We start from the raw sequence: 24456 nt of genomic DNA, 5'->3' as shown, positions 1-24456 counted from the left end.
AATAGATTTGCCCAATTTACTGTGGACAGTCTCTGTCTCATCGCATTGACATTGGCCTTACCTAAATGTAGACTCTTAGCATCTGTTTTGTATTTCTCCCTTTCAAACATTACGTTAAACTCGAGCTTTTTTTTAGTCATTCGGGGGATGTGGGCATCACTGGCTGGGCCAGCATTTATTGCCCATTCCTAATTACCCTTGAGAAGGTGATGGTGAGCCGCCTTCTTGAACCACTGCAGTCCATCTGGTGTAGGTAAACCAACGCAAGAGTAGGACCCAGCAACAGGGAAGGAATGATGATATAGTTCCAAGTCAGGATGGTGTGTGGCTTGGAGGGGAACTTGCAGGTGGTGGTGTTCCCATGTATTTGCTGCCCTTGTCCTTCTAGTTGGTAGAGGTTGCAGGTTTGGAAGGTGCTATCAAAGAAGGCTTGGTGAGTTGCTGCAGTGCCAGTGGTGGAGGGAGTGAATGTTGAGGGTGGTGATTAAGATGCCAATCAAGCAGGCTGCTTTGTCCTGGATGGCGTTGAGCTTCTTGAGTGTTGTTGGAGCAGTACTCATCCAAGCAAGTGAAGATTATTCCATCACACTCCTGACTTGTGCCTTGTAGATGGCAGATAGGCTTTGGGGAGTCAGAATGTGAGTTATTCGCCACAGAATTCCAATAGCCTCTGATCTGCTCTTGTAGCCACAGCATTTGTGTGGCTGGTCCAGTTCAGTTTCTGGTCAATGGTAACCCCCAGGATGTTGATAGTGGGGGATTCAGCGATGGTGATGCTGTTAAGTGTCAAAGGGAGATGGTTAGATTCTCTCTTGTTGGAGATGGTCATTGCCTGGCCCTTGTGTGGCGTGAATGTTACTTGCCACTTATCAGCCCAAGCCTGAATGTTGTAAAGGTCTTGCATATGGACATGGACTTCAGTATCTGAGGAGTTGCAAATGGTACTGAACATTGTGCAATCATCAGCGAACATCCCCACTTCTGACCTTATGATGGAGATAAAGTGAAGCAGCTGAAGATGGTTGGGTCTAGGACACTGCCCTGAGGAATTCCTGCAGTGATGTCCTGGGGCTTAGATGCTTGACCTCCAACAACTGCAACCATCTTCCTTTGCGCTAGGTATGACTCCAACCAGTAGAGAGTTTTTCCCCTGATTCCCATTGCCTTCAGTTTTGCTAGGGCTCCTTGATGCCATACTTGGTCAAATGCTGCCTTAATGTCAATGGCAGTCACTCTCACTTGACCTCTTGGATTCAGCTCTTTTGTCCATGTTTGGAACAAGGCTGACCTGGAAGAGCCCAAACTGAGCATCAATGAGCAGGTTATTGGTGTGTAAGTGCTGCTTGATAGCAATGTCAACGATACCTTCCTTTATTTTGCTGATGATCGAGAGGAGGCTGTTGGGGCAATAATTGACAAGATTGGAATGGTCCTGCTTTGTGTGGACAGGACATACCTAGGCTAATTTGTACATTGTCGGGTAAATGCCATGTTGTAACTTTAATGGAATAGATTGGGTCGGGGCACATCTAGTTCTGGAGCACAAGTCTTCAGTACTGTTGCCGGGACATTGTCAGGGCCTATAGTCTTTGCTGTATCAGCCATTTCCTGATATTGCATGGAGTAAATTGAATTGGCTGAAGACTGGCATCTGTGATGTTGGGACCTCAGGAGGAGGCTGTGATGGATCATCTACTTGGCATCTCTGGCTGAAGATGGTTGCGAATCCTTCATCCTTGTCTTTCGCACTTATGTGTTGGGCTCCCCCATCATTGAGGATAGGGATGTTTGTGGAACCACCTCCTCCAGTTAGTTGTTTAATTGTCCACCACCATTCACAACTAGATGTGGCAGGACTGCAAAGTTCTGATCTGATTCGTTGCTTGTGGGATCTCTTAGCTCTGTCTATTGCCTGCTGCTTCCGCTGTTTAGCATGCATGTAGTCCTGTGTTTCACCAGGTTGGCACCTCATTTTTCGATATGTCTGATGCTACTCCTGGCATGCTGTTCTGTACTCCTCATTGTATCAGGGTTGATCCCCTGGCTTGATGGTAATGGTAGAGTGAGGGATATGCTGGGCCATGAGGTTACAGATTGTGGTTGAATACAATTCTGCTGCTGCTGATGGTCCATAGCGTCTCATGGATGGCTAATTTTGAGCTGCTAGATCTGTTCTGAATCTATCCCATTTAGCACAGTGGGAGTGCCACTCAGCAGGATGGAGGGTATCCTCAGAGTGAAGACGGGACTTGGTCTGCGCGGTAGTCACTCCTATCAGTACTGTCACGGACAGATGCATCTGCGACAGGTAGATTGGTGAAGACAAGGTCAAGCAGCTTGGTTTCATCACCACCTGCCCCAGACCCATTCTAGCAACTATGTCCTTTAGGACTCGGCTAGCTCAGTCAGTAGTGGTGCTACCGACCCACTCTTGAAGATGAACATTGAAGTTTTATTTTTATTTTATTTATTTTTATTTAGATATACAGCACTGAAACAGGCCCTTCGGCCCACCAAGTCTGTGCCGACCAACAACCACCCTTATATACTAATCCTACATTAACCCCTCCAGGTGCTGCTTCACAAACCACTGACCACCTCCAGGCGCGTATCCATTGTCTCTCGAGATAAGGAGGCCAAAGAAGAAGAAGAGACATTAACCCCATATTCTCTACCACATCCCCACCATTCTCCTACCACCTGCCTACACTAGGGGCAATTTACAATGGCCAATTTACCTATCAACCTACAAGTCTTTGGCTGTGGGAGGAAACCGGAACACCCGACAGAAATCCACGCAGACACAGGGAGAACTTGCAAACTCTGCACAGGCAGTACCCAGAACTGAACCCAGGTCGCTGGAGCTGTAAGGCACCAAGTTCTCCACCAAGAGTACATTTTGTGCCCATGCTACACTCGGTGCTTCTTCCAATTAGTGTTCAACATGGGGAAGCACTGATTCATCAGCTGAAGGGGGGGGTGGGTGGAGCGGCAGGTGGTATCAGCAGGAGGTTTCCTTGCCAATGTTTGACCTGATGCCATGAATTTTTATGGGGTCCAGAGTCGATGTTGAGGACTCCCAGGCAGCTCCCTCTCAACTGTATACCATTGTGCCGCCACCTCTGGTGAGTCTGGCCTGCCAGTGGGAGAGGACATAGCTGGGGATGGTGATGGCAGTGTCTGGGACATTGTCTGTAAGGTATGATTTGTTGAGTATGACTATGTCAGGCTGTTGCTTGACTGGTCTGTGGGACAGCTCTCCCAACTTTGGCACAAGCCCCCAGATGTTAGTAAGAAGGACTTTGCAGGGTCGACAGGCTGGGTTTGCCGTAGTCGTTTCCGGTGCCTAGGTCAATGCCAGGTGGTCCATCCAATTTGATTCCTTTTCATAGACTTTGTAGTGGTTTGATAGAACTGAATGGCTTGCTAGGCCATTTCAAGGGCAGTTAAATGTCAACCACATTGCTGTGGATCTGGATCCACATATAGGCCAGACAGGGTAAGGATGGCAGATTTCCTTCCCTAAAGGACATTAGTGCACCAGATGGGTGTTTATGACAATCGATGATAGTTTCATGGCACCATTACTGAAACTAGCTTTTTATTCAAATTTTTATTAATGAATTGAATTTGAATTCTTTAGCTGCGATGGTGGGATTTGAACTCAAGGCTCCAGATCATTAGCCTAGGCCTGTGGATTGCTAGTCATAGTCACTTACGTTGCAGAAGGAGATTATTCAGCCCATGCCAACTCTCCGCAGAGCAATTCAGTCAGTCCCACCGCCCTACTCGATCCCCATTGCCCTGCAAGTTTATTTCCTTCAAGTGCCTGTCTAATTTCCTTTTGAAATCCTTGATTGTCTCCACTTCCAGCAGACTCGTGAGCAGTGAATTCCAGGTCATTACCACTCGCTGCATAAAAAACTTCTTCCTCACATTCCTGCTGTATCTCTTGCCCAGGACCTTCAATCTGTGTCCCCTAGTCCTTGTACCATCAGTTAATGGGAACAGTTTTCCCATGTCCAACTTATCTAAGCCTGTCATAATCTTGTACACATTTCTCAAATCTCCCCTCAGTCTCCTTTGCTCCAAGGAGAACAGCCCCAGCTTCTCCAACCTAACCTTGTAACTAAAATCTCTGGAACCATGATGGTAAATCTCCTCAGCATCCTCTCAAGGAACCTCACATCCTTCCTGAAGTGTAGTGACCAGAACTGGATGCCATACTCCAGTTGGGGCCCAACCAGAGCTTAATAAACATTCAGCATAACTTCCCTGCTTTTGTACTCAATGCCTCTATTTATTAAGCCCAAGATCCCATATGCTTTGCTAACAACTCTCAATTTGTCCTGCCACATTCAAAGATCAATGCACCTGCGCACTCTTTAGAACTGGGCCGTTAAGTCTATATTTCCTCACCCTATTCCTTCTACCAAGATGCATCACCTCACACTTGTCTGTATTAAATTCTATCTCCCACTTGGCTGCCCTTTCTGCTAGCCTGTCGATGTCCTGTTGCAGGCAGCTCCTATCATTTTCACTGTTTGCCACTCCTCCAAGCTTGGTGTCAGTCGGCAAATTTTGAAATTCTGCAGTCTATTCCAAGATCCAAGTATTTATATGTAGCAAAAATAGCAGTGATCCTAGCACTGACCCTTGGGGAACACCACTATCTGGAATCAAGGAACGAAATAAGGTATAATATCTACACTGGAAGAGGGCTATTTTCAACGTGACGAGAAGGAATCTAGCCAGGGTAAAATGGAACCAAAGACTGACAGGAAAAGCTGTAACAGAACAATGGGCTATCTTTAAAGAAGAGATGCTTTAGGTACAGGCTAGGAACATTCCAACAAGGGAGAAGGGTAGGCGAAACAATCTGAAAAACAACATGTACCACCACTTGCTGTTTTCTGCCCTTATGCTAATTTTTTATTCAACTGAACACTGACCCTCCTATTCCATGCGCCTTATTTTGTTAACCAGCCTTTTATGTGGTACTTTATCAAATGCTTTCTTCAAATTCATGTAGACAACATTCACTGGATTCTGTTCATCAACCTTCTCTGTTACTTCATCAAAAAACTCAATTAGATTAGTCAACCATGATCTGCCTTTAACAAATCCATGCTGGCAATCCCTAATTAACTCAAACCTCTCCAAGTGCCTGTTGATTATTTTCCCTGATTATTGTTTCTAAAACCTTACCCACCATTGATGTTAAACTCACTGGCGTGAAGTTGCTAGGGCTGTGCTTACACCCTTTCTTGAATAAGGGTATCACATTTGCCACTCTCCAATCCTCTGGCACCTCCCCCGTATCAAGGGAAGATTATGGCAAGCCCTTCCGCTATCTCCATCCCCACTTCTTCTGGCAACCTGGGATGCACACCATCCCGACCAGGTGACTTATCTACCCTAGGCATAGCCAACCTTTTCAGTACCTGCTCCTTCTCAATTTTTTACTCTTTCCATTGCCTTTCCTCTCTCGCTTCTACCGATATTTTGTCAGATTCCTCTTGGTAAATGCTGACACAAAGTACTCATTAAGCATATTAGACTTGCCCTGTGCCGCTAAGCATGTATTACCCTCTTTGTTCCTAATAGGCCCCACTCCGCCTCTTACTACCCACTTACTATTTACATGCTGGTAGAAGATTTTTAGGTTCCCTTTTATGTTGATTGCCATTCTATTTTCATATTCTCTCTTTGCCAGTCTTCTTATCCTGTTCACCTCCAAACATATTGTATATGGCCTGGTTCTCACTTGAAGAATTCACCTGACATGCAACGTACACCCTCTTTTTTTTTGTTTCATCATAATCTCTATCTCCGTTGTCATCCAAGGAGCCCGGTTTTTGTTTCGCCTACCTTTCTCCCTTGTTGGAATGTTCCTAGCCTGCACCTAAAGCATCTCTTCTTTAAAGATAGCCCATTGTTCTGTTACAGCTTTTCCTGTCAGTCTTTGGTTCCATTTTACCCTGGCTAGATCCCTTCTCGTCGCATTGAAAATAGCCCTCTTCCAGTGTAGATATTATACCTTATTTCGTTCCTTGATTTTCTGTATTATGAGTCCAAACCTTATCATGATCACTCTTACCCAAGTGGTCCCCCACAGACACTTGGCCCACCTCATTACCCAGCACCAGATCCAGCAATGCCTCCTTTCTAGTTGGGCTGAGAATTTACTAATCAAGGAAGTTCTCCTGAAGACATTTCAGAAATTCCTCCCAATCCTTTCCCTTTAATATTATCCCAATCGATATTTGGGTAATTGAAGTCCCCTAATATCACCACACTATAGTTCTTGCACATCTCTGTGATTTCCCTGCAGATTTGCTCCTCTTTCTCTCTCTCACTATTTGGAGGTTGATAGAATACCCCGGTCGTGTGATCATACCTTCTCAACTCTAACCAAATGGATTCTATCTTTGCCCCCTCAAGGTCATCCCTTCTTTCCAACACTACAATGTCTTCCCGAATCAGTACTGCCACCCCACCTCCCTTTTTTCCTTCCCTTTTCCTCACCATTTTTTAGCCATGTTTCCGTCCAGTAACAGAACTTTTTTGCTACTATATTGTATTATGATCACTATTAGATAAATGTTCACACACTATTGGGCTGGTATCTAAATCTGCGTTATTACTCATTATTAAATCTAATATGGCCTGCCCCCTTGTTGGTCGGAGAACATATTCACAGAATCACAGAATAATACAGTGCAGAAGAGGCCTTCGGCCCATCGAGTCTGCACCGATGCATTAAAACACCTGACCTGTCTACCTAATCCCATTTGCCAGCACTTGGCCCGTAGCCTTGAATGTTATGACATGCCAAGTGCTCATCCAGGTACTTTTTAAAGGATGTGAGGCAAACTGCCTCTACCACCCTCCCAGGCAGGGCATTCCAGACCGTCACCACCCTCTGGGTGTAAAAGTTCTTCCTCAAATCCTCCTTAAACCTCCTGCCCCTCATCTTAAACTTGTGACCCCTCGTAACTGACCTTTCAGCTAAGGGGAACAGCTGCTCCCTATCCACCCTGTCCATGCCCCTCATAATCTTGTACACCTCGATCAGGTCACCCCTCAGTCTTCTCTGCTCCAGTGAAAACAACCCAAGCCTATCCAACCTCTCTTCAAAGCTTAAATGTTCCATCCCAGGCAACATCCTGGTGAATCGCCTCTGCACCGCCTCCAATGCAATCACATACTTCCTATAATGTGGCGACCAGAATTGCACACAGTACTCCAGCTGTGGCCTTACCAAAGTTCTGTACAACTCCAACATGACCTCCCTGCTTTTGTAATTTATGCCTCGATTGATAAAGGCAAGTGTCCCATATGCCTTTTTCACCACCCTATTAACCTGCCCTTCTGCCTTCAGAGATCTATGGACAAACACGCCAAGGTCCCTTTGTTCCTCGGAATTTCCCAGTGTCAGGCCATTCATTGAATACTTTCGTGTCACATTACTCCTTCCAAAGTGCATCACCTCACACTTTTCAACGTTAAATTCCATCTGCCACTTTTCTGCCCACTTGACCATCCCGTCTATATCTTCCTGTAACCCAAGACACTCCACCTCACTGTTAACCACTCGGCCAATCTTTGTGTCATCCGCGAACTTACTGATCCTACCCCCCACATAGTCATCTATGTCGTTTATATAAATGACAAACAATAGGGGACCCAGCACAGATCCCTGTGGTACGCCACTGGACACTGGCTTCCAGTCACTAAAACAGCCGTCTGTCATCACTCTCTCTTCTACAGCTAAGCCAATTTTGAATCCACCTTATCAAGTTACCTTGTATCCCATGTGCATTTGCTTTCTTGATAAGTCTCCCATTTGGGACCTTGTCAAAGGCTTTGCTGAAATCCATGTAAACTACAGCAACTGCACTACCCTCATCTACACACCTGGTCACATGCTCAAAAAATGTAATCAAATTTGTTCGGCATGACCTCCCTCTGACAAAGCCATGCTGACTATTCCTAATCAATTTTGCCTCTCCAAGTGGAGATAGATTCTCTCCTTCAGAATTTTCTCCAGTAGTTTCCCTATCACTGACGTGAGACTCACTGGTCTGTAGTTCCCTGGCTTATCTCTACAACCTTTCTTAAATAGTGGGACCACATTAGCTGTTCTCCAGTCCTCTGGCACCTCCCCCGTGGCCAGAGAGGAATTAAAAATTAGGGTCAGAGCCCCTGCAATCTCCACCCTCGCCTCCCACAGCATCCTGGGACGCAAATCGTCCGGACCTGAAGATTTGTCCACTTTTAAGCCTTCCAAAACCTCCAATACCTTGTCACTCCCTATGACAATTTGCTCAAGAACCTCACAGTCTCTTTCTCTAAGTTCCATATCTACATCCTCTTTCTCTTGGGTGAAGACTGATGTGAAGTATTCGTTCAACACCCTACCAATATCCTCTGGCTCCACCCACAAATTTCCCCCTTGGTCCCTAATGGGTCCTACTCTTTCCCTGGTTATCCTCTACCCATTGATATACTTATAGAATATCTTGGGATTTTCCCTACTTGTACCAGCCAGAGCTTTCTCATATCTCCTCTTTGCTCTCGTAATTGCTTTCTTAAGCTCCATCCTACACTTTCTATACTCCACTAATGCTTCCATTGATTTGCTCTCCTTGTATTTGCTAAAAGCCTCTCTTTTCCTTCTCATCGTACCCTGAATGTTTCTGGTCATCCATGGTTCTCTGGGCTTGTTGCTCCTACCTATGTCGGGAACATGTTGGGCCTGTACCCTCCCCATTTCTTTTTTGAATGCCCCCCACTGCTCTTCTGTAGATTTCCCGACAAGTAACTCTTTCCAGTCTACCTTGGCCAAATCCTGCCTTATTTTACTAAAATTCGCTCTCCCCCAATCCAAAACCTTTTTTTGCAACTTGTCTATTTCTTTCTCCATAACAAGCTTAAATTGTACCATGTTGTGGTCACTCTCACCAAAATGCACCCCCACCAACACATCAACCACCTGTCCGGCTTCATTCCCCAGAATTAGATCCAGCACTGCACCCTCCCTTGTTGGATCCTCTACATATAGAGCTAAAAAGTTCTCCTGTATACATTTTAAGAACTCCACTCCATCTAAGCCCTTAACACCATGACTATCCCTTTTAATGTTGGGAAAGTTGAAATCACCTAATATAATTACCCTATTATTTTTACACACCTCTTCAAATTGCGCACATATTTGCTCCTCAATTTCCCGCTGACTATCTGGGGATCTTTAATAAAGACCTAGCAATGTGGCTGTCCCTTTTTTATTCCTAAACTCTACCCATAAAGCTTCATTTGATGCCCCCTCCAAGATATCATCTCTCCTTACTGCAGTAACTGACTCCTTAACTAATATTGCAATGCCCCCTCCTCTTTTATCCCCTCCTCTGTCTCACCTGAAGATTCTATATCCCGGGATATTGAGCTGCCAATCCTGCCCCTCCCTCAACCATGTCTCCGTGATGGCTACTATATCACAATTCCACGTGTCAATCATTGCCCTTTACTCATCCGTTTTACCTGCAGTACTCCTGGCATGAAAGTAGAGGCCTTCCATCCTGGTCTTACTCCCTTGAAACTTACTTCTGCTGTATTCCCTCTGACTTGTTCGCTTTCCTGTGTTTAGTTGTGTCCTTATTCTGCTTGGAGTCTGCATCCCCTCCCCCTGCCAAATTAGTTTAAACTCCTCCCAACAGCACTAGCAAACCCGCCAGCAAGGATGTTAGTCCCCCTCTGGTTCAGATGTAGACCATCCCGCTTGTACAGGTCCCACCTTCCCCAGAAACGGTCACAGTGGTCCAGGAATCTAAAACCCTCCCTCCTGCACCAACTCTTAAGCCACGCATTCATCTGTGCTATTCTCCTATTTCTATACTCGCTAGCACGTGGCACTGGGAGTAATCCAGAAATTACAACCCGAGAGGTCCTGCTTTTTAGTCTACTGCCTAACTCCCTGAATTCTTGATGCAAGACCTCATCCCCCTTTCTACCTATGTCATTGGTACCAACATGTACCATGACCTCTGCCTTATCACCCTCCCCCTTCAGGATGCCCTGCAGCCGTTCAGTGACATCCTGGACCCTGGCACCAGGGAGGCAACACACCATCCTGGAGTCACGTTTGACGGCCACAGTAGCGCCTATCTGTTCCCCTGACTATAGAATCCCCTGTTACTATTGCTCTTCCTCTCTTTCCCCCTTCTTGTACAGACAGGCTGCTTGTGGTGCCAGAAGCTTGGCTCTGTCCGCACTCCCTGGAGGAACCAGTCTCATCAGCCTCCAAAATGGAATACCGATTTGCAAGCGGGACCCCAGGGGACTCCTGAACTACCCTGCCTGATTCTCTTGGACTGCCTGGTGGTCACCCATTCCCTTCCTTCCTCAAGTCCCTTCAGCTGCGGTGTGACCACCTCTCTCTACGTGCTATCCACGATGCTCTCAGACTCGCGGATGCTCCACAGTGTTTCCAGCCACCGTTCCAGCTCTGAAACTCGAGCTTCCAGGAGCTGCAGCTGTACACACTTCCTGCACACATGCTGGTCCTGGGGACTGGAAATGTTCCCGGATTCCCACATGCAGCAAAAGGAGCAAACCACGGCTTCAAGCTCTCCTGCCATGACTAAACCCTTTAAATTTAAAACTTTAGAAGATTATAATTTTAAAAATCAACTAAGTCTTGCTAAAACAATGACTTACAATTCAATCCATTTTGAAAAATACCCACCAGGCCTTACTCACCAGTCAGCTGTGCTCTTTGGAAACTCTTGGCTCCCCTCACTCTGAGGACAGGTAGGAAATGAAAGGAGCTCCTCGCTCCCTCCTCACCGAACTTCCTCAGTCACCAAACTTCCAATTTAACACTCCATCGCAACCCAAGTCAGCACTCCAGTGCATATTGTTGCAGAAATCAATCCTGAACACACTCAAGAAACTCACTGCCTTTCTGGCATGAGCTAATCTGCTTATGTCTAAAGGTTAAAATGCCCTATTAAAAGTTCTCTGCCTTTGCTACATGCTTGACTATCTTTGTATTTACACATTCTACCACTTCATAACTGCTGCTAAAGGGCCTATATATAACTCCCTCTGCAGTCTTAAATCCTTTTCTATTTCTTCATTCTGCTCATAAAGTCTCCACTGCTTACTTACGTCTCATTATTTCCTCCCTTATCATTGAAGTGATTACATTCTTAATTAATAAAGTTACTCCTCCCCCCTACCATTTTCCCTATCTTTACTGTCGACCTTATAACCGTGGCATCTTTAGTTTGCTGTCCTGACCATCTTGCAGCCATGTCTCAGTAATGACTACCATATTGTACCTTCAAGTTGAATTGTTGAAATTCACAAGCTCTTCAACCCACTTGATCTCATCCTTTCAGAATAACATGAGTTTCTTCCATTTATAACTTTATCATCCACCTGGACAAGTGGACTGTCTGATGTATCATTTATTCAACAGAAAGAACATGGTGATGCAATTGTTCATGAATATTTTTAGTGAAGAGCAGTAATGGTAAAATTGAAAGGCAGGATATGATATTTAATTTTTAAGAAGTGGTGGATTTCTTCAGAATTGTGGGTGCTAACACTTTATAATCAATGCCATTATTGTAATACTGGAAACTTGCTGGTGTCTCACCCAAGTCGCTGCTCTTCGTGTGCAAGCCCGGAGAGGGAATATTGGATGGTTCCACAGCCATTCCAGACCCTTGTTTTCTCCTGTGGTCATGCATATACTTTCTCGCAAGAATCATTCGGAGTGTGATCCTTGAGTATTCTTCCTTACAAACTCAGTTGAGGCCAAATGCAGTCCAGGTGAAGATCAATCAATTGTACACACTAAGAATTAAATTCAGAATCCATATGTTGAAATAATGCACAGGTAACTATCAATTTTTTCTCCAGATATTTATTTCACTTTCTTGAATTACAGACACATTCACCTCATCTGTTGACTTGGCAGTCCATTCCCTCTGTAAAGTAGTTGCCTTTCGCTGCGCCCTCTCTGATGACTGAGCCTTTCTCAATACAGTGGGCAGAATTGCACACTTTTGCGCCAGACAGTTTTGGTTCCAGGCTGTTGTGTTTACTGTACATGAGACAGTCATGGGTTACCCAGAGCATTCACTTTCAGCTTTAAAAAAAGCAAAAGCGTGGTATCTCGCCTTAACCCCTCTGCATTGTCCACGTTGCAGTCATGAAATTCTTTGAGCACTTACGCTGCTTCACTTGGTTTTGTTTGATAGAGTCTACACAAACTGTTCAGGCGCTTCAGTATTCGACTGTGGATGGTCCAGTAACTGCAAGCAGAGAACTCGAAATAAAAAATTTGAAAGAAGAAGTAGAAAAATTGAAACAGCAAGTATTAGGTAAAGTATTCAGTTTTATGTTGAGATTTACTCCAGTTTGCTGCTTTGGTTAAATGATGTTGATGATGTATAAACCAAGTGAATGTTGAAAATGCCATGTATCATGTCAAAATTGAGATTTAAAAAAATGCAATTTGCACTGCCTGAAAGGGTGATGGAAGCAGGTTCTCTAGTAATTTTCAAAAGGGAATTGGATAAAATATTGAATAGGAAAAATTTGCAGGGTTATTGTGAAAGATGAGCAAAGTGGAACTAATTGGATAGCTCTTTGAAGGAGCAGGTGTAGGCACGATAGACTGACTGTCCTCCTTCCTTGCTGTACGGTTCCATGATTTAGATTTTTTTTCTTATTAAATTCTATTGTGAACTTGCTTTGATTTTCTACTGAGATAGCTTCAAACACCAGAAGGAACTGTACACTAAGTGCGTCCTGACCCATGGTCTCACTATTGTGGGAGGTCAGCCCGGTTTTATTTAATGCTACATTTTTGTCCAGACCATAATTGCAAACAGTGTTATGCTTGGGGGTTTCTAAGTTCTGTTCAACCCTGCTGCAGCAGAATGTTTGGAGTCTGCATCAACAATTCTCAATAAGCTGAGCTCCTGGTCTCCATTCTAGTGCTATGGGTAGTAACCAACTTTCTTATGAAAGGGTTAGAGGATGGGTGAAACAATCGCTTGCCAGTTAGTGACTGTGAATTGTTTTTAGTGGACGTCCTGTTGTAGGTCATCAACCTGTGCAGTTCCGTTCCGTGAGTGATAGAAAGGTTAACACAAAAGTGCCTGTGCTAGCTCCACCCTGGAACTGTCCACTATAATTCAGGGTATGGGAGAACATGGAGTGGAGTTAGAGGCTGGACAGGTGAGATAGAGAAGGACTGGAAGCCCTGTGGAGAAAGAGGCAGATAAATCTGGGATCGAGGCCAAGGATGGCCACATTACAGAAAGGACATAATTGCTCTGGAGAGAGTACAGAGGAGATCTACACAAATGTTGCCAGGGGTCAAAAGTTGGAACTGTGAAGAAAGATTGGATAGGCTAGGGTTGTTTTCCTTTCAACATTGGAGGCTAGGGTGACTTAATAGAGGTGTACAAAATTATGAGGGACCTAGATAGAGTAGACAGGAAGGACCTGTTTCCCCTAGTGGAGAGGTCAATTACCAGACTTAAGGTGATTGGTAGAAGGATTAGAGGGAACATGAGGAAAAGCTTTTTCACCCAGAGGGTGATGGGTATCTGGAATTCACTGCCAGAACGGTGGTGGAGGCACGAACCCTCAACTCATTTAAAAGGTACCTAGACAAACACCTGAAGTGCTGTAACCGGCAAGGCTATGGACCAGGTGCTGGAAGGTGGGATTAGATTGGACGGCTAATTTTTTTCAGCCAGCATGGACATGAAGAGCTGAATGGCCTCCTTCTGTGCCTTAATTTTTCTATGGTTCTATTATTCAACCTCCTTCCTTCTCTGGTTCACAATTCCATGTTTCAAGGTGTTCAAGTTGTGAGGAGGACACAAAGTGTCTGGAAAGAGATATAGGTGAGTGGGCAAAGATTTGCCAAATGGAGTATAATGTGGCAAAATGTGAGGTTGTCCACTTTGGTGGGAAGAATAGAAAAGCAGAATATTATTTAAATGTAGAGACTGCAGAATGCTGCAGTACAGAGGAATCTGGGTGTCCTCGTCCATGAATCACAAAAAGTTAGCATACAGGTACAGCAAGTAATTAGGTAGGCAAATGGAATGCTGGCATTTATTGCTGGGGAATGGAGTATAAAAGTGGAGAAGTCTTGCTGCAACTGTACAGGGCATTGGTGAGACTGCACCCAGAGTATTGTGTACAGTTTTGGCCTCCTTACTTAAGGAGGGCTGTAGTTGCATTGGAAGTAGTTCAGAGAAGGTCCACTAGGCTGTTTCCTGGGATAAGGAAAGGTTGAGCAGATTGGGCCTATATTCATTGGAGTTTAGGAAGAATGGGAGGTGAACATTATTGCAGGGAATAGAGGTAAAAAAAAATGAAATAAAAGTTCCTTTATATGAATGCACAAAGTATCTGTAATAAGATAGATGAACTAGTGGCATGAAGAGAGGTAAATGATGTAGATTGAATTGCCATGACCGAGACATGGTTACAAGGAGATCAAGGTTGGGTAATGAATAGTCCAGGGTGTGCGATATTTCGGAGAGACAGACAGAATGGCAAAGGAGGAGAGGTAGCCCTGATAGTAAAGGATGGCATAAGGACATTAATAAGAAGGGATCTGGCCTCAGAAGATCATGAAGCAGTATCAGTTTGGGTGGAAATTAGGAGTGGCAGGAGTCAGAAAACACTGGTGGGAGTATTTTACAGGCCCCCTAACAGTTATATTATCGGACAGAACATTAAAAGAGAAATTATTGGAGCGTGTAAAAAAGGTAATGTATGAATTGTGGGGGACTTTAATCTGCATATAGACTTGGACAATCAAATTGGCAACAGTGATCTACAAGATGAGTTTGTATAATGTTTTCGTGACAGTTTCTTGGAGCAATAAGTTGCACAACCAACTAGGGATAAAGCTCTCATACTGTGTAATGAAGCAGGGTTAATAAGCAATGTCATAGTAAAGGATCCACGGGAAATAGTGATCCTAATACCATTGAATTTCATGTTAAGCTTGAAAGTGACACATTTCAATCACAAACAAGAATCTTAAACTTAAACAAAACCAATTACGAAAGTATGAGGGGAGAACTGGCTAAGGTTAATTGGGTAAATAGACTGGAAGGTATGGCGTTAAAAGAACAGTGGGAAACATTTAAAGAAACAATTCAAAGGATTCAACAAAAATACATTCCATTCAGAAACAAAAACTCGTCAAGAAAGACCCATCTATGGCTCACTCGGGAAGTTGAGTAGAGTATTAGACTAAAAGAAGTGGCTTAAAATGTTGCAAAGAATAGTAGCAAGTCTGAGGATTGGGAGTGTTTTAGAAACCAGCAAAGGGCACCAAAAATTGATAAAAAGGGGAAAAAATGGAGAGAGAGTAAACTAGCCAGCAATATAAATTCAGATTTTAAGAGTTTTTCTAAGTACATAAAAAGGAAGAGAGTAGCTAAAGTAGACGTTGGTCCCTTAGAGGCAGAGACAGGAGAATCATCATGGGAAATGAGGAAAAGGCGAGACATTGAACAAATATTTTGTGTCTGTCTTCACAGTAGAAGACAGTATTTCCATTCCAGAAATAGGCAGTAAAGGAGCTAAAAAGAGTAAGGAAATTAAAGATAATTGATATCAGCCAAGAAAAAGTATTGGAGAAACTTGAGGGACTAACATCTGACAAGTCCCCGGGACCAGATGGCCTAGGGTTCTAAAAGAGATAACTGAAGAGATAGTGGATGTGCTGGCTATGATATTGCAGAATTCCTTAGATTCTGGAATGGTCCCATCAGATTGGAAGTTGGCAAATGTTACGTCGCTTTTCAAGAAAGGAGGTAGAGAGAAGACAGGGAACTACAGGCCAGTTAGTCTAACATCAGTCATTGGGAAGATGCTGGAAACTATTATTAAAGAAGTATTAACATTGCACTTGGAAAAGCATAGTATGATCAGAACAAGTCAGCATGGTTTTACTGAAGGGAGATCCTGTTTAACAAATTTTTTTTTTTAAGAGTTTTTGAGGATGTAACTAGTAGGGTAGGTAAAGGGGAACCAGTAGATGTAGTATACCTGGATTTTCAAAAGGCTTTCGATAAAGTGCCACATAAAAGATTAATAGGCAAGATAAGGGCTCATGGTGTTGGGGTAATATATTAGTGTGGATAGCGTATTGGTTAACAGACAGGAAGCAGAGAGTGGGCATAAATGGGGCATTTTCACATTGGCAGGCAGTGAATCAGTGCCGCAAGGATCAGTGCTGGGGCCTCAGCTATTTACACTCTATGTTAATGACTTGGATGAAGAGACAGAGAGTAATGCATCGAAGTTTGCTGATGATACGAAGCTCGGTGGAAAGGTAAACTGCTGGGAGGACTTAGAGAGGCTGCAAAGAGATATAGACAGGTTAAGTGAGTGGGCAACAAGATGGCAAATGGAGTATAATGTAGGGAAGTGTGAAGTTGTTCACTTTGGTCGTAAAAAAGAAAAGCAGAATATTTTATAAGAGGTGTGAAACTGGTAAGTGATGTTCAGAGAGACTTGGGTGTACTCGTACAAGGAACGCACAAAGTTAACATGCAGGTGCAGCAGACTATTAGGAGGGCAAATGACATGTTGGCCTTTATTGCAAGGGAATTGGAGTACAGGAATAAGGAAGTCTTCCTAAAATTGTACAGGGCTTTGGAGAGGCCACACCTGGAATACTATGTTTTTGGTCTCCACATTTAAGAAAGGACATACTTGCACTGTGGAGGCGGTACAGTGAAGATTTACTAAATTGGTCTCTGGGATGAGAGGCTGAGTAAATTGGGCCTATATTCTCTGGAGTTTAGAAGAATGAGAGGCGATCTAATTGTGACATACAAGATTCTGAAAGGGCTGGATAGGGTAGAAACTGAGAGATTGTTCCTGCTGGTCAGGGAATCTAGAACACAAACTCAGGATAAGGGGTCAATCATTCAGGACTGAGATGAGGGGAAATTACTACACTCAAAGGGTTGTGAATCTTTGGAATTCTCTACCCCAGAGGGTTGTGGATGCTTCATCATTGAATACATTTAAGGCTGGGACAGATAGATTTTTGGTCTCGCAGGGAATCAAGGAATACGGGAGTGGGCAGGAAAGTGGATTTGAAGCCCAAGATCACCCATGATCTTATTGAAGGCGGAGCAAGCTCAATGGGCCATATGGTCTAATTCGGCTTCTGTTTCTTTGTGTTCTTGAGAAACTGAGATTCTGAGGGAGCTTGACAGGGTAGATACCGAGAGGATGTTTCCCCTCGTGGGGGAATCTAGAACTGGGGGCACAGTTTCAAAATAAGGGATCTCCCTTTTAAGACGGAGATGAGGAGGAATTTCTTATTAGAGGGTTGTTAATCCGTGGAATTCTCTTCCTCAGTGAGCTGTGGAGGCTGGGTCATTGAATATATTCAAATCTGAATTGGACAGATTTTTGATCTACAAGGGAGACAAGGGTTTTGAGGGGCCGGGAGGAAAGTGGAGTTAAGGCCACAATCAGATCAGCCATTATTTTATTGAACGGTGGAACAGTCTTGAGGGGCCAAATGGCCTAATCCTGCTCCTATTTCTTATGTTCTTATGTATGCACGAGACACTGCGTAGTACAGTATATGGAACAGAGTTTATGACACCTGGGTTGGGGTTTGACCCAACCCGGATCAGAGAGTGGCTTTTCAGTTTCTGTACCTTTTGAGCTCTCTGAAGAACTATTGAAAACCACGCTCCTTCATACACCATATTTTGCCTACATCAAATCCTTTGAAGACCATCTATTCATGTAAACAGTTGTAGTTGTTCACTCCAAAACTACTACCCTGAAATAAAACTTTCTGACCTAATGGTTTCCAATATATTTGAAAAGCAGGCTTTATCAACTGTTATCATTCTATACATTAGGTAATGGTTACCTCTACCTATGTTTATTACCCTAGCCCCTAAAGTTACACTTTATCACTCATGGCTGACATCATTACTGTCATGTAAAGTGCTTGTGCAAAGAAATACATGAGAGAAGACAAGCTATGATTTCTCCTCATGACACTTCAAAGCCATCCTGTTGATATAGAAAACCTGTTGCTCCACAATCCACAGTTCAACTCTTAACCCTTAACTCCTCAAGATATCCAATGTATGTGTCTCCAGGTTGTCTTAACAGACGGGAGTAGAATAAAACAGCAGGCTTAGACACAAAGTGGGGACCTGGAGTGGTAATGCAGTGTTGGAGACCTTGGGTAGGGGAGAGGTGGAACAGAAATAGAGACTCGGGAATTTTTGCTCTCCTCCACGGCGGGTTTGGAGGCTGAGAGAGCATGTAATCGGGTGAGATGATGGTTTGGGGGGGGGGGTACACCACCACCTTCCCATCTCTGCCGAAATTAAGTCCCGGGCTGGAAGGCACATGTCTGAATGAGGGACCTGGAATCAGGAAGGGGAGGGTGGCACGTTGAGAGCCACCCACCTGCCGTTGCCGCTGGCCCACTGCAGCCACTGCCCTCCAAAACCCCTCCCGCCGTGACCTATCTATGGCCTGGGTCCAGCCCCACTCCTAGGCCTCAGGAGGGTGATCCAACAGCAGCAACCACCACCTCCTTAGGGGCGCTGCTCAGTTAAAGAGCTGTTAGCTTCTGATTGGCCGGAAGCGCTTAGAGGGCAGGACTTCAGTCACTGGGGTGCTTGATCACATGGAAGGCCCGCTGCTGTCCAGTTAAGCGCCTAATTGGCATGATTCGGCAGGCCTCTAACAGAAGGGGAGACGTGGGGTTCTCGCCGCCACTTTTGCCGGAGGTCAAGACCCCCGTCACCTGGATAAAATCCCTGCCTTAGAGTGTGAGAAAGAACAGTGAATCAGGGAAGGCAATTCTGGCCAACAGGGGGAGAAAAGAGGGGTAAACCCCAGAGAGCTAAATACAAACACTTCACAACACCCAGTAGCTTGAGATATCTGTGCTCATCTTATTCTGGCCTCTTGCACATCTCCAATTTTAATCACTCCACCATTGGTGGCCGTGCCTTCAGCTGCTAGGCCCTGGAATTCCCTCCCTACACCCCTCTGCCTTGCTTTCTCCTCTAAGACATTCCTTAAAATCTACCTCTTTGTCCAAACTTTTGGGCATCGGAAAATTTCTTATGTGGGTCAGTGTCATATTCTCTTTTATAAGGCTGCTGTTAAGTGCCATGGGAGGTTTTATTACATTAAATGCACTATATAAATATAAGTTGTTGTAATGACCAACCAAGCCAATCGAGAGAAATTCATGGAAAATTGCACAGGATAACAAGAAAAAATGAGTTCTTAACTTGCAAACAGACCTCTGAGTTAGTTACATGAAAGATTAGCAGAAATGAATGGTAAAGATGAGTTTTTATCTCCATTTTATAGTGCAGTAGGAGAGGCCATTGGCAGACCTGTCTACCCTAGGCTGTGGGAGTGTCTCACTGCGCTTCAGAACCAGTGCATGACGAGGCATCGGCTCAGGAACAAAACTCTACTGTCTTGTCCACAGTAAGCTGAAGAGCTCACCACCATCTGCACTGCCGATCAAGGATACCATTTTCCTCACTTCGCTCTGACTAGATCCTTGCAACCATCCACAGTGAACATCGGAGCTGGTTGTTATGCCATCCACTGCTGCAGTTAGCAGATAACTGACCCCTTTTTGCCATGCACGCATCCATCTGCTTGCACTTCATTAGTGACCAGCAGCATGAGAGGCACATATGGTTTACCATTTTGCTGTCTTTCTCCAAGTTACAAGGCAATGAATGCATGTAGCCCAGGATCAATTTTTGTTGGAGCTGTTTGCAGTCAGAACAGCCAGTTGCTCTACCTGTTTATTTCTAGCTAAGGATTTATGTTCACTTGGGTTTATTTTTGTTAAAAAAGACTTCTCTTTCTAAAGAATACAAAAAGACTGATTGCTGAATATACTTAATAATGAAAACCTTTGTTTATTGTTTAATTGGATGTGTGCAATGCTGACCAAGACTCTTGATGATGGGCATTGAAGTCCTCCCCGCAGATTACATTCTGTTCCCTTGCTACCCTCAGTGTTTCTTCCAAGTCCTGTTCAACATGGAGATTCATCAGCTGAGGGAGGCCAGTAGGTGGTAATCAGCTCTAGGTTTCCTTGCTCATATCTGACCTGATGCCATGAGACTTCATGAGGTCCAGAGTCAATGTTGAGCACTCCCTCCTGACCATATGCAGCTTTGCCACCTCTGGTGGGTGAACTACTCATATTTCCATGATGATAGAGGAGTCTGGGACATTGTCTGTAAGGTATGATTCAGTGAGTATTGCTGTTAGGCTGTTGCCTAATTTGTCTGTGGGACAGCTCTCCCAATTTTAGCACAAGTCCCCAGATGTTAGTGAGCAGGACCTAGCAGGGTCGGCAGGGCTGGGTGTGCTGCCGTTGTTTCTGGTGTCTAGGCCGATGCCGGCTGGTTAGTCCGGTTTTATTCATTTTTGACTTTTCTGTTCTGGTACAACTGAGTGGTTTGCTAGGCCATTTCAGAGGGCAGTTAAGAGTTAACTACATTGCTGTGGGTCTGGAGTCACATGTAGGCCAGACCAGGTAAAGACAGCAGATTTCCTTCCTCAAGGACATTAGTGAACCAAATGGGTTTTTACAGCAATCTGGTAGTTTCGTAGTCACCATTACTGACCATAGCTTTTAATTCCTTATTTGTTCATCAATTGAATTTAAATTCCACCAGCTGCCATGATGGGATTTGAACTCATATCCTCAGGGCCTCTGGATTACTAGCCCAGTAACATTACCACTACACCACTGTCTCTATGGAAGTGTTTTTATCGTGATTATTGTGGCTTTGGGTACGGTGAGTGAGTAGTGGAGCAAATAATCTGATTTTACATTTCTGCAAGTTACAGGAAAATTTTATCTTGAATTGACATTTTGTCTATTCATAGTGCATTGGAATGCCAGCCTAGATTGTAAACTAAACTGTTGAGTTTCAATTAACAGCCTTCTGACTCAGAAATGAGGTACCCAAATAATCCTTGTGGAGGCTAGTGACAGAGGGCGTAATCACTTTCATGCACAGGTGCTTGCGCACACAAGCCAAAGTAGGTTTTTGTTTTTTTCTGCCATGTGGGTGGTTTATTCAGTAGTTGAAGCATAAAAGCTACAGAGACCTAAATCTAAGGCTGTTGTGCTTTGCTACCTCACTTACTGACCATCCAGGTGGATATTGTGTTTCTGTATTCTGTTGCAGTGAATGTTATTTTAGCCTCCTGTACAAGCGATAATTCAACAGGATTTTTTCAGTGTCTTACTTGAATGATTTATTGCTTAATGGTTCTCAGCTGTGCAGTGTCCCAGAATCAATAAAAAGGGTTTGCCCCCACATGAAAAGACCTTAGTTTGAATAGCACAACTCCCAGACAAAGCAGGTGTTCTGTTTTCTCACTTGAGATATCACTCACATTTGAGAGCTCTCGCTCTTCCATACTTGCAGATGAACCGAAGTTGCATCATCATAGGAAATGGGTTGGGAATCCTCATGGTGTGACGCCATGCAAAGAGCTCCGGTCTCATTCCTCATTTCGGGCTGAGTTAGGAAAGCATTTGAGTTGCTACAATTGGCCTCAGTGCCCCTGGATTCTGGAGGAGAAGTGTGTTTTTGAGAGAATAGGGTTGGGCTCACCTGCGATCCCCTACTATTTTGAATAGCCATCTAAGCTGTCTTGTGAAGAATGGAGACTTGGGGGAAGTTTTGGAGGGCTGCCAGTGTTGGGGAGCCTGGACTATAGTAAATTTGCTGATATATCCCAGCACCGTCACCAGGGGAGGAAGGGGACAATTTGGACAACCAAAGTCTGCAGTAGTTTTGATACTGCTATGTTAAATTATTAGAGTAAAAACAAGTTTAGCACCAAGGAAATGATTCACTGGGGAAGGCTACCAGTACTCAGTTGCTTTTCCTTTACAAATATCTAATTGATTGTGTGCTAGAAAAATTACAGTTGACCCAAAATAATGTTTCTGACATCTGGGATTGGGAAATTGCAGCTGAAAATTCCAGATGCACAAAAGGCCGCCATCCTTGGGCAAGAGTCTAGTCTCCAGTTATTGTTGAGGTTACTATGTGAAGTGTGTCTGGCCAGCCTCCATCTTGCATGTACAACTGCACAATTAGGAAAGTTATCTGGTAACGCCATACCTAAGGCCAGCATCAATACTGCACATGTCACATTGCAGTCATGGCTAGTGATCTTGAAGCTTGGGATTGTGGCTGTATGTGCTTGTTGAGGTGTTTACAGCTATCTCTGACCTGTGTGTGTTTGTAGACTGAGCTTTATCCTATAGCTATCTCATGCTATTGCTGACCTGTGTGTACTTGTAGAGGTAGTGTAGAGGAACTCTGACTTAGTTTGCTAGGGCTGTCATTGCTAACCTCAAGGAAATACAATTGGACAAAACCATAGGAGCATTCATGGTTCAAAATGTCAAAGGGATTTCAGTGAAGAGCTTGATAGATGGATTATTCTGGAAATGCTGAGATATGTGCCAAATTTTAGATTGAACAGCTTTGTAAACTTTGATCAGTTTTATGTTGCAGAATAATATTTGTTGGGCAATTTTAATTTATTTCATAAAGAAATTAAAGGAATCAACTTTAATGGATTGTAGGGTCCTCTGCACATCCAAATGCAAGTCATCAAGGTAAAAAATTACAGAGTATTTCTTAAATGGTGAGAGGTTGGAAAGAGTTGACGTCCAAAGGGACGTTGGTGTCCTTGTTCATGAGTCACGAAAAACTAGCGTGCAGGTACAATAAGCAATTAGGAAGCAAATGGTATGTTGGCCTTCATCACAAGGGGTTTTAAGTACAGTAGTAAAGAAGTCTTGCTGCAATTGTATAGAGTCTTGGTGTGACTGCACCTGGAGTATTATATACAGTTTTGGTCTCCTAATCTAAGGAAGGATATACTTTGCATAGAGAGAGTGCAAAGGAGATTCACCAGACTAATCCCTGGGATGACGGGATTATCTTATGAGGAAAGATTGAGGAAACTGGGCCTGTATTCTCTAGCGTTTCAAAGAATGAGAGGTGATCTCATTGAAACTTAGAAAATTCTTGCAGGGTGTGACAGGGTGGATGTAGATAGGATGTTTCCCCTGGCTGGTGAGTCTAGAACCAGGGGATACAGGGGTAGGCCATTTAAGACTTAGATGAGGAGGAATTTCTTCACTGAGAGGGTGGTGAATCTTTGGAATTCTCCACCCCATCCATAGATGGCTGTGGAAGCTCAATCATTGAGCATGCTGAAGACAGAAATTGATGGATATCTGGATGCTAATAACATCAAGGGATATAGGGATAGCGCAGGAAAGTGGTGTTGAGGTAGATGATCAGTCATGATCTAACTGAATAGCGGAGGCAGGCTCGACAGGCTGAATGGCCTACTCCTGCTCCTATGATCCAATATTATTTCAGGTAATAACATTAGGAGTCTCTTTCAAAACTTCTGTTTCACCTTCGTCCTACTTCTCCTTAGTCTGTTTTCCATTAAGCCCCCAGTCTCCAAGAGAACTGAACGGATCCCTTCAGAATGAGAAGACTCAGAATGAAATGTGAAAAATTTTGACTGTAATCACAGTCTGCTGACCCTTGTCCTCTGCATTTTTAGCTGGAGCAGTGTGCGCACAACTGGAAAGCACTTGTACAAAAGAGGGGGAAATGCAGAGATGGAGGTGGTGAGGGAATGATTGTATCTGTGGCAGTGCATTACACTGATGTAATACTTGGGGAGCGGTACCTGTGACAGATCAATACAAGGGAAAGGGACATTTTTATAGAAGGGGTTCAATGCTGTCAGTGAATTCCTAATGGAATCTCCTGCTTTTTTTTATGAAAAGATTTTTGGCACAGTTTGTCAAGCTTTTCATTCTTAAATCCTATTGGGAATTTGATAAAACATGACATTTTGTGTATTCAGAACACCATGTGTTTTCAATTTTAGGAGAGGTTGGTCAGGGAGGCTGTGAGCCTTAAAGTAGTAACTGAATAAGAAATAGTCATATTATCAAGTACGGGAAAGTAAGTATTTATTTACTACTCATTTATAAAGAATATTGAACAAGCCTGAAATTATTTTAACTCCATACTTGGGGTGAAATTGGTCTTCGCCAGTAGTGCAAAACAGGCTTATTGTCAGTTGGCACTCGATATTACACCATCCACAATTTTCATTTCCATTAAAGTCTTAAGCAGAAACAATTGCTGAGCTTTGCAATCTTTATGAACTCCCGCTGTGCCTGCAGTATTGTGGCACAGTCTTATTTTTTCTGGTTCCCTATGTTTTCAGGGATCATGTTGAGTTAATGGGACAATATATTTCCTAATGTACTATTGACTATGCGAAAGGATGTAGGAGCGA

General features: G+C 43.9%; 1 protein-coding gene across 7 annotated transcripts in view; it reads left to right on the top strand.

Moving 5' to 3' along the window:
• The window catches only part of LOC137365491 (serine/threonine-protein kinase MRCK alpha-like), a 789178-nt gene that overhangs the window by 543268 nt on the left and 221454 nt on the right, over nt 1–24456 (top strand). For all 7 annotated transcript variants that reach the window (XM_068027939.1, XM_068027937.1, XM_068027940.1 and 4 more), the window contains one exon: nt 12273–12395. In XM_068027939.1, the coding sequence (XP_067884040.1) occupies nt 12273–12395 (123 nt within the window). The remainder of the gene's footprint in view (nt 1–12272; nt 12396–24456) is intronic.

Source organism: Heterodontus francisci, chromosome 3, assembly GCF_036365525.1.
Source record: "Heterodontus francisci isolate sHetFra1 chromosome 3, sHetFra1.hap1, whole genome shotgun sequence".
NCBI classification, from domain to species: domain Eukaryota; kingdom Metazoa; phylum Chordata; class Chondrichthyes; order Heterodontiformes; family Heterodontidae; genus Heterodontus; species Heterodontus francisci.
This window is presented reverse-complemented; position numbering and strand designations above follow the sequence as displayed.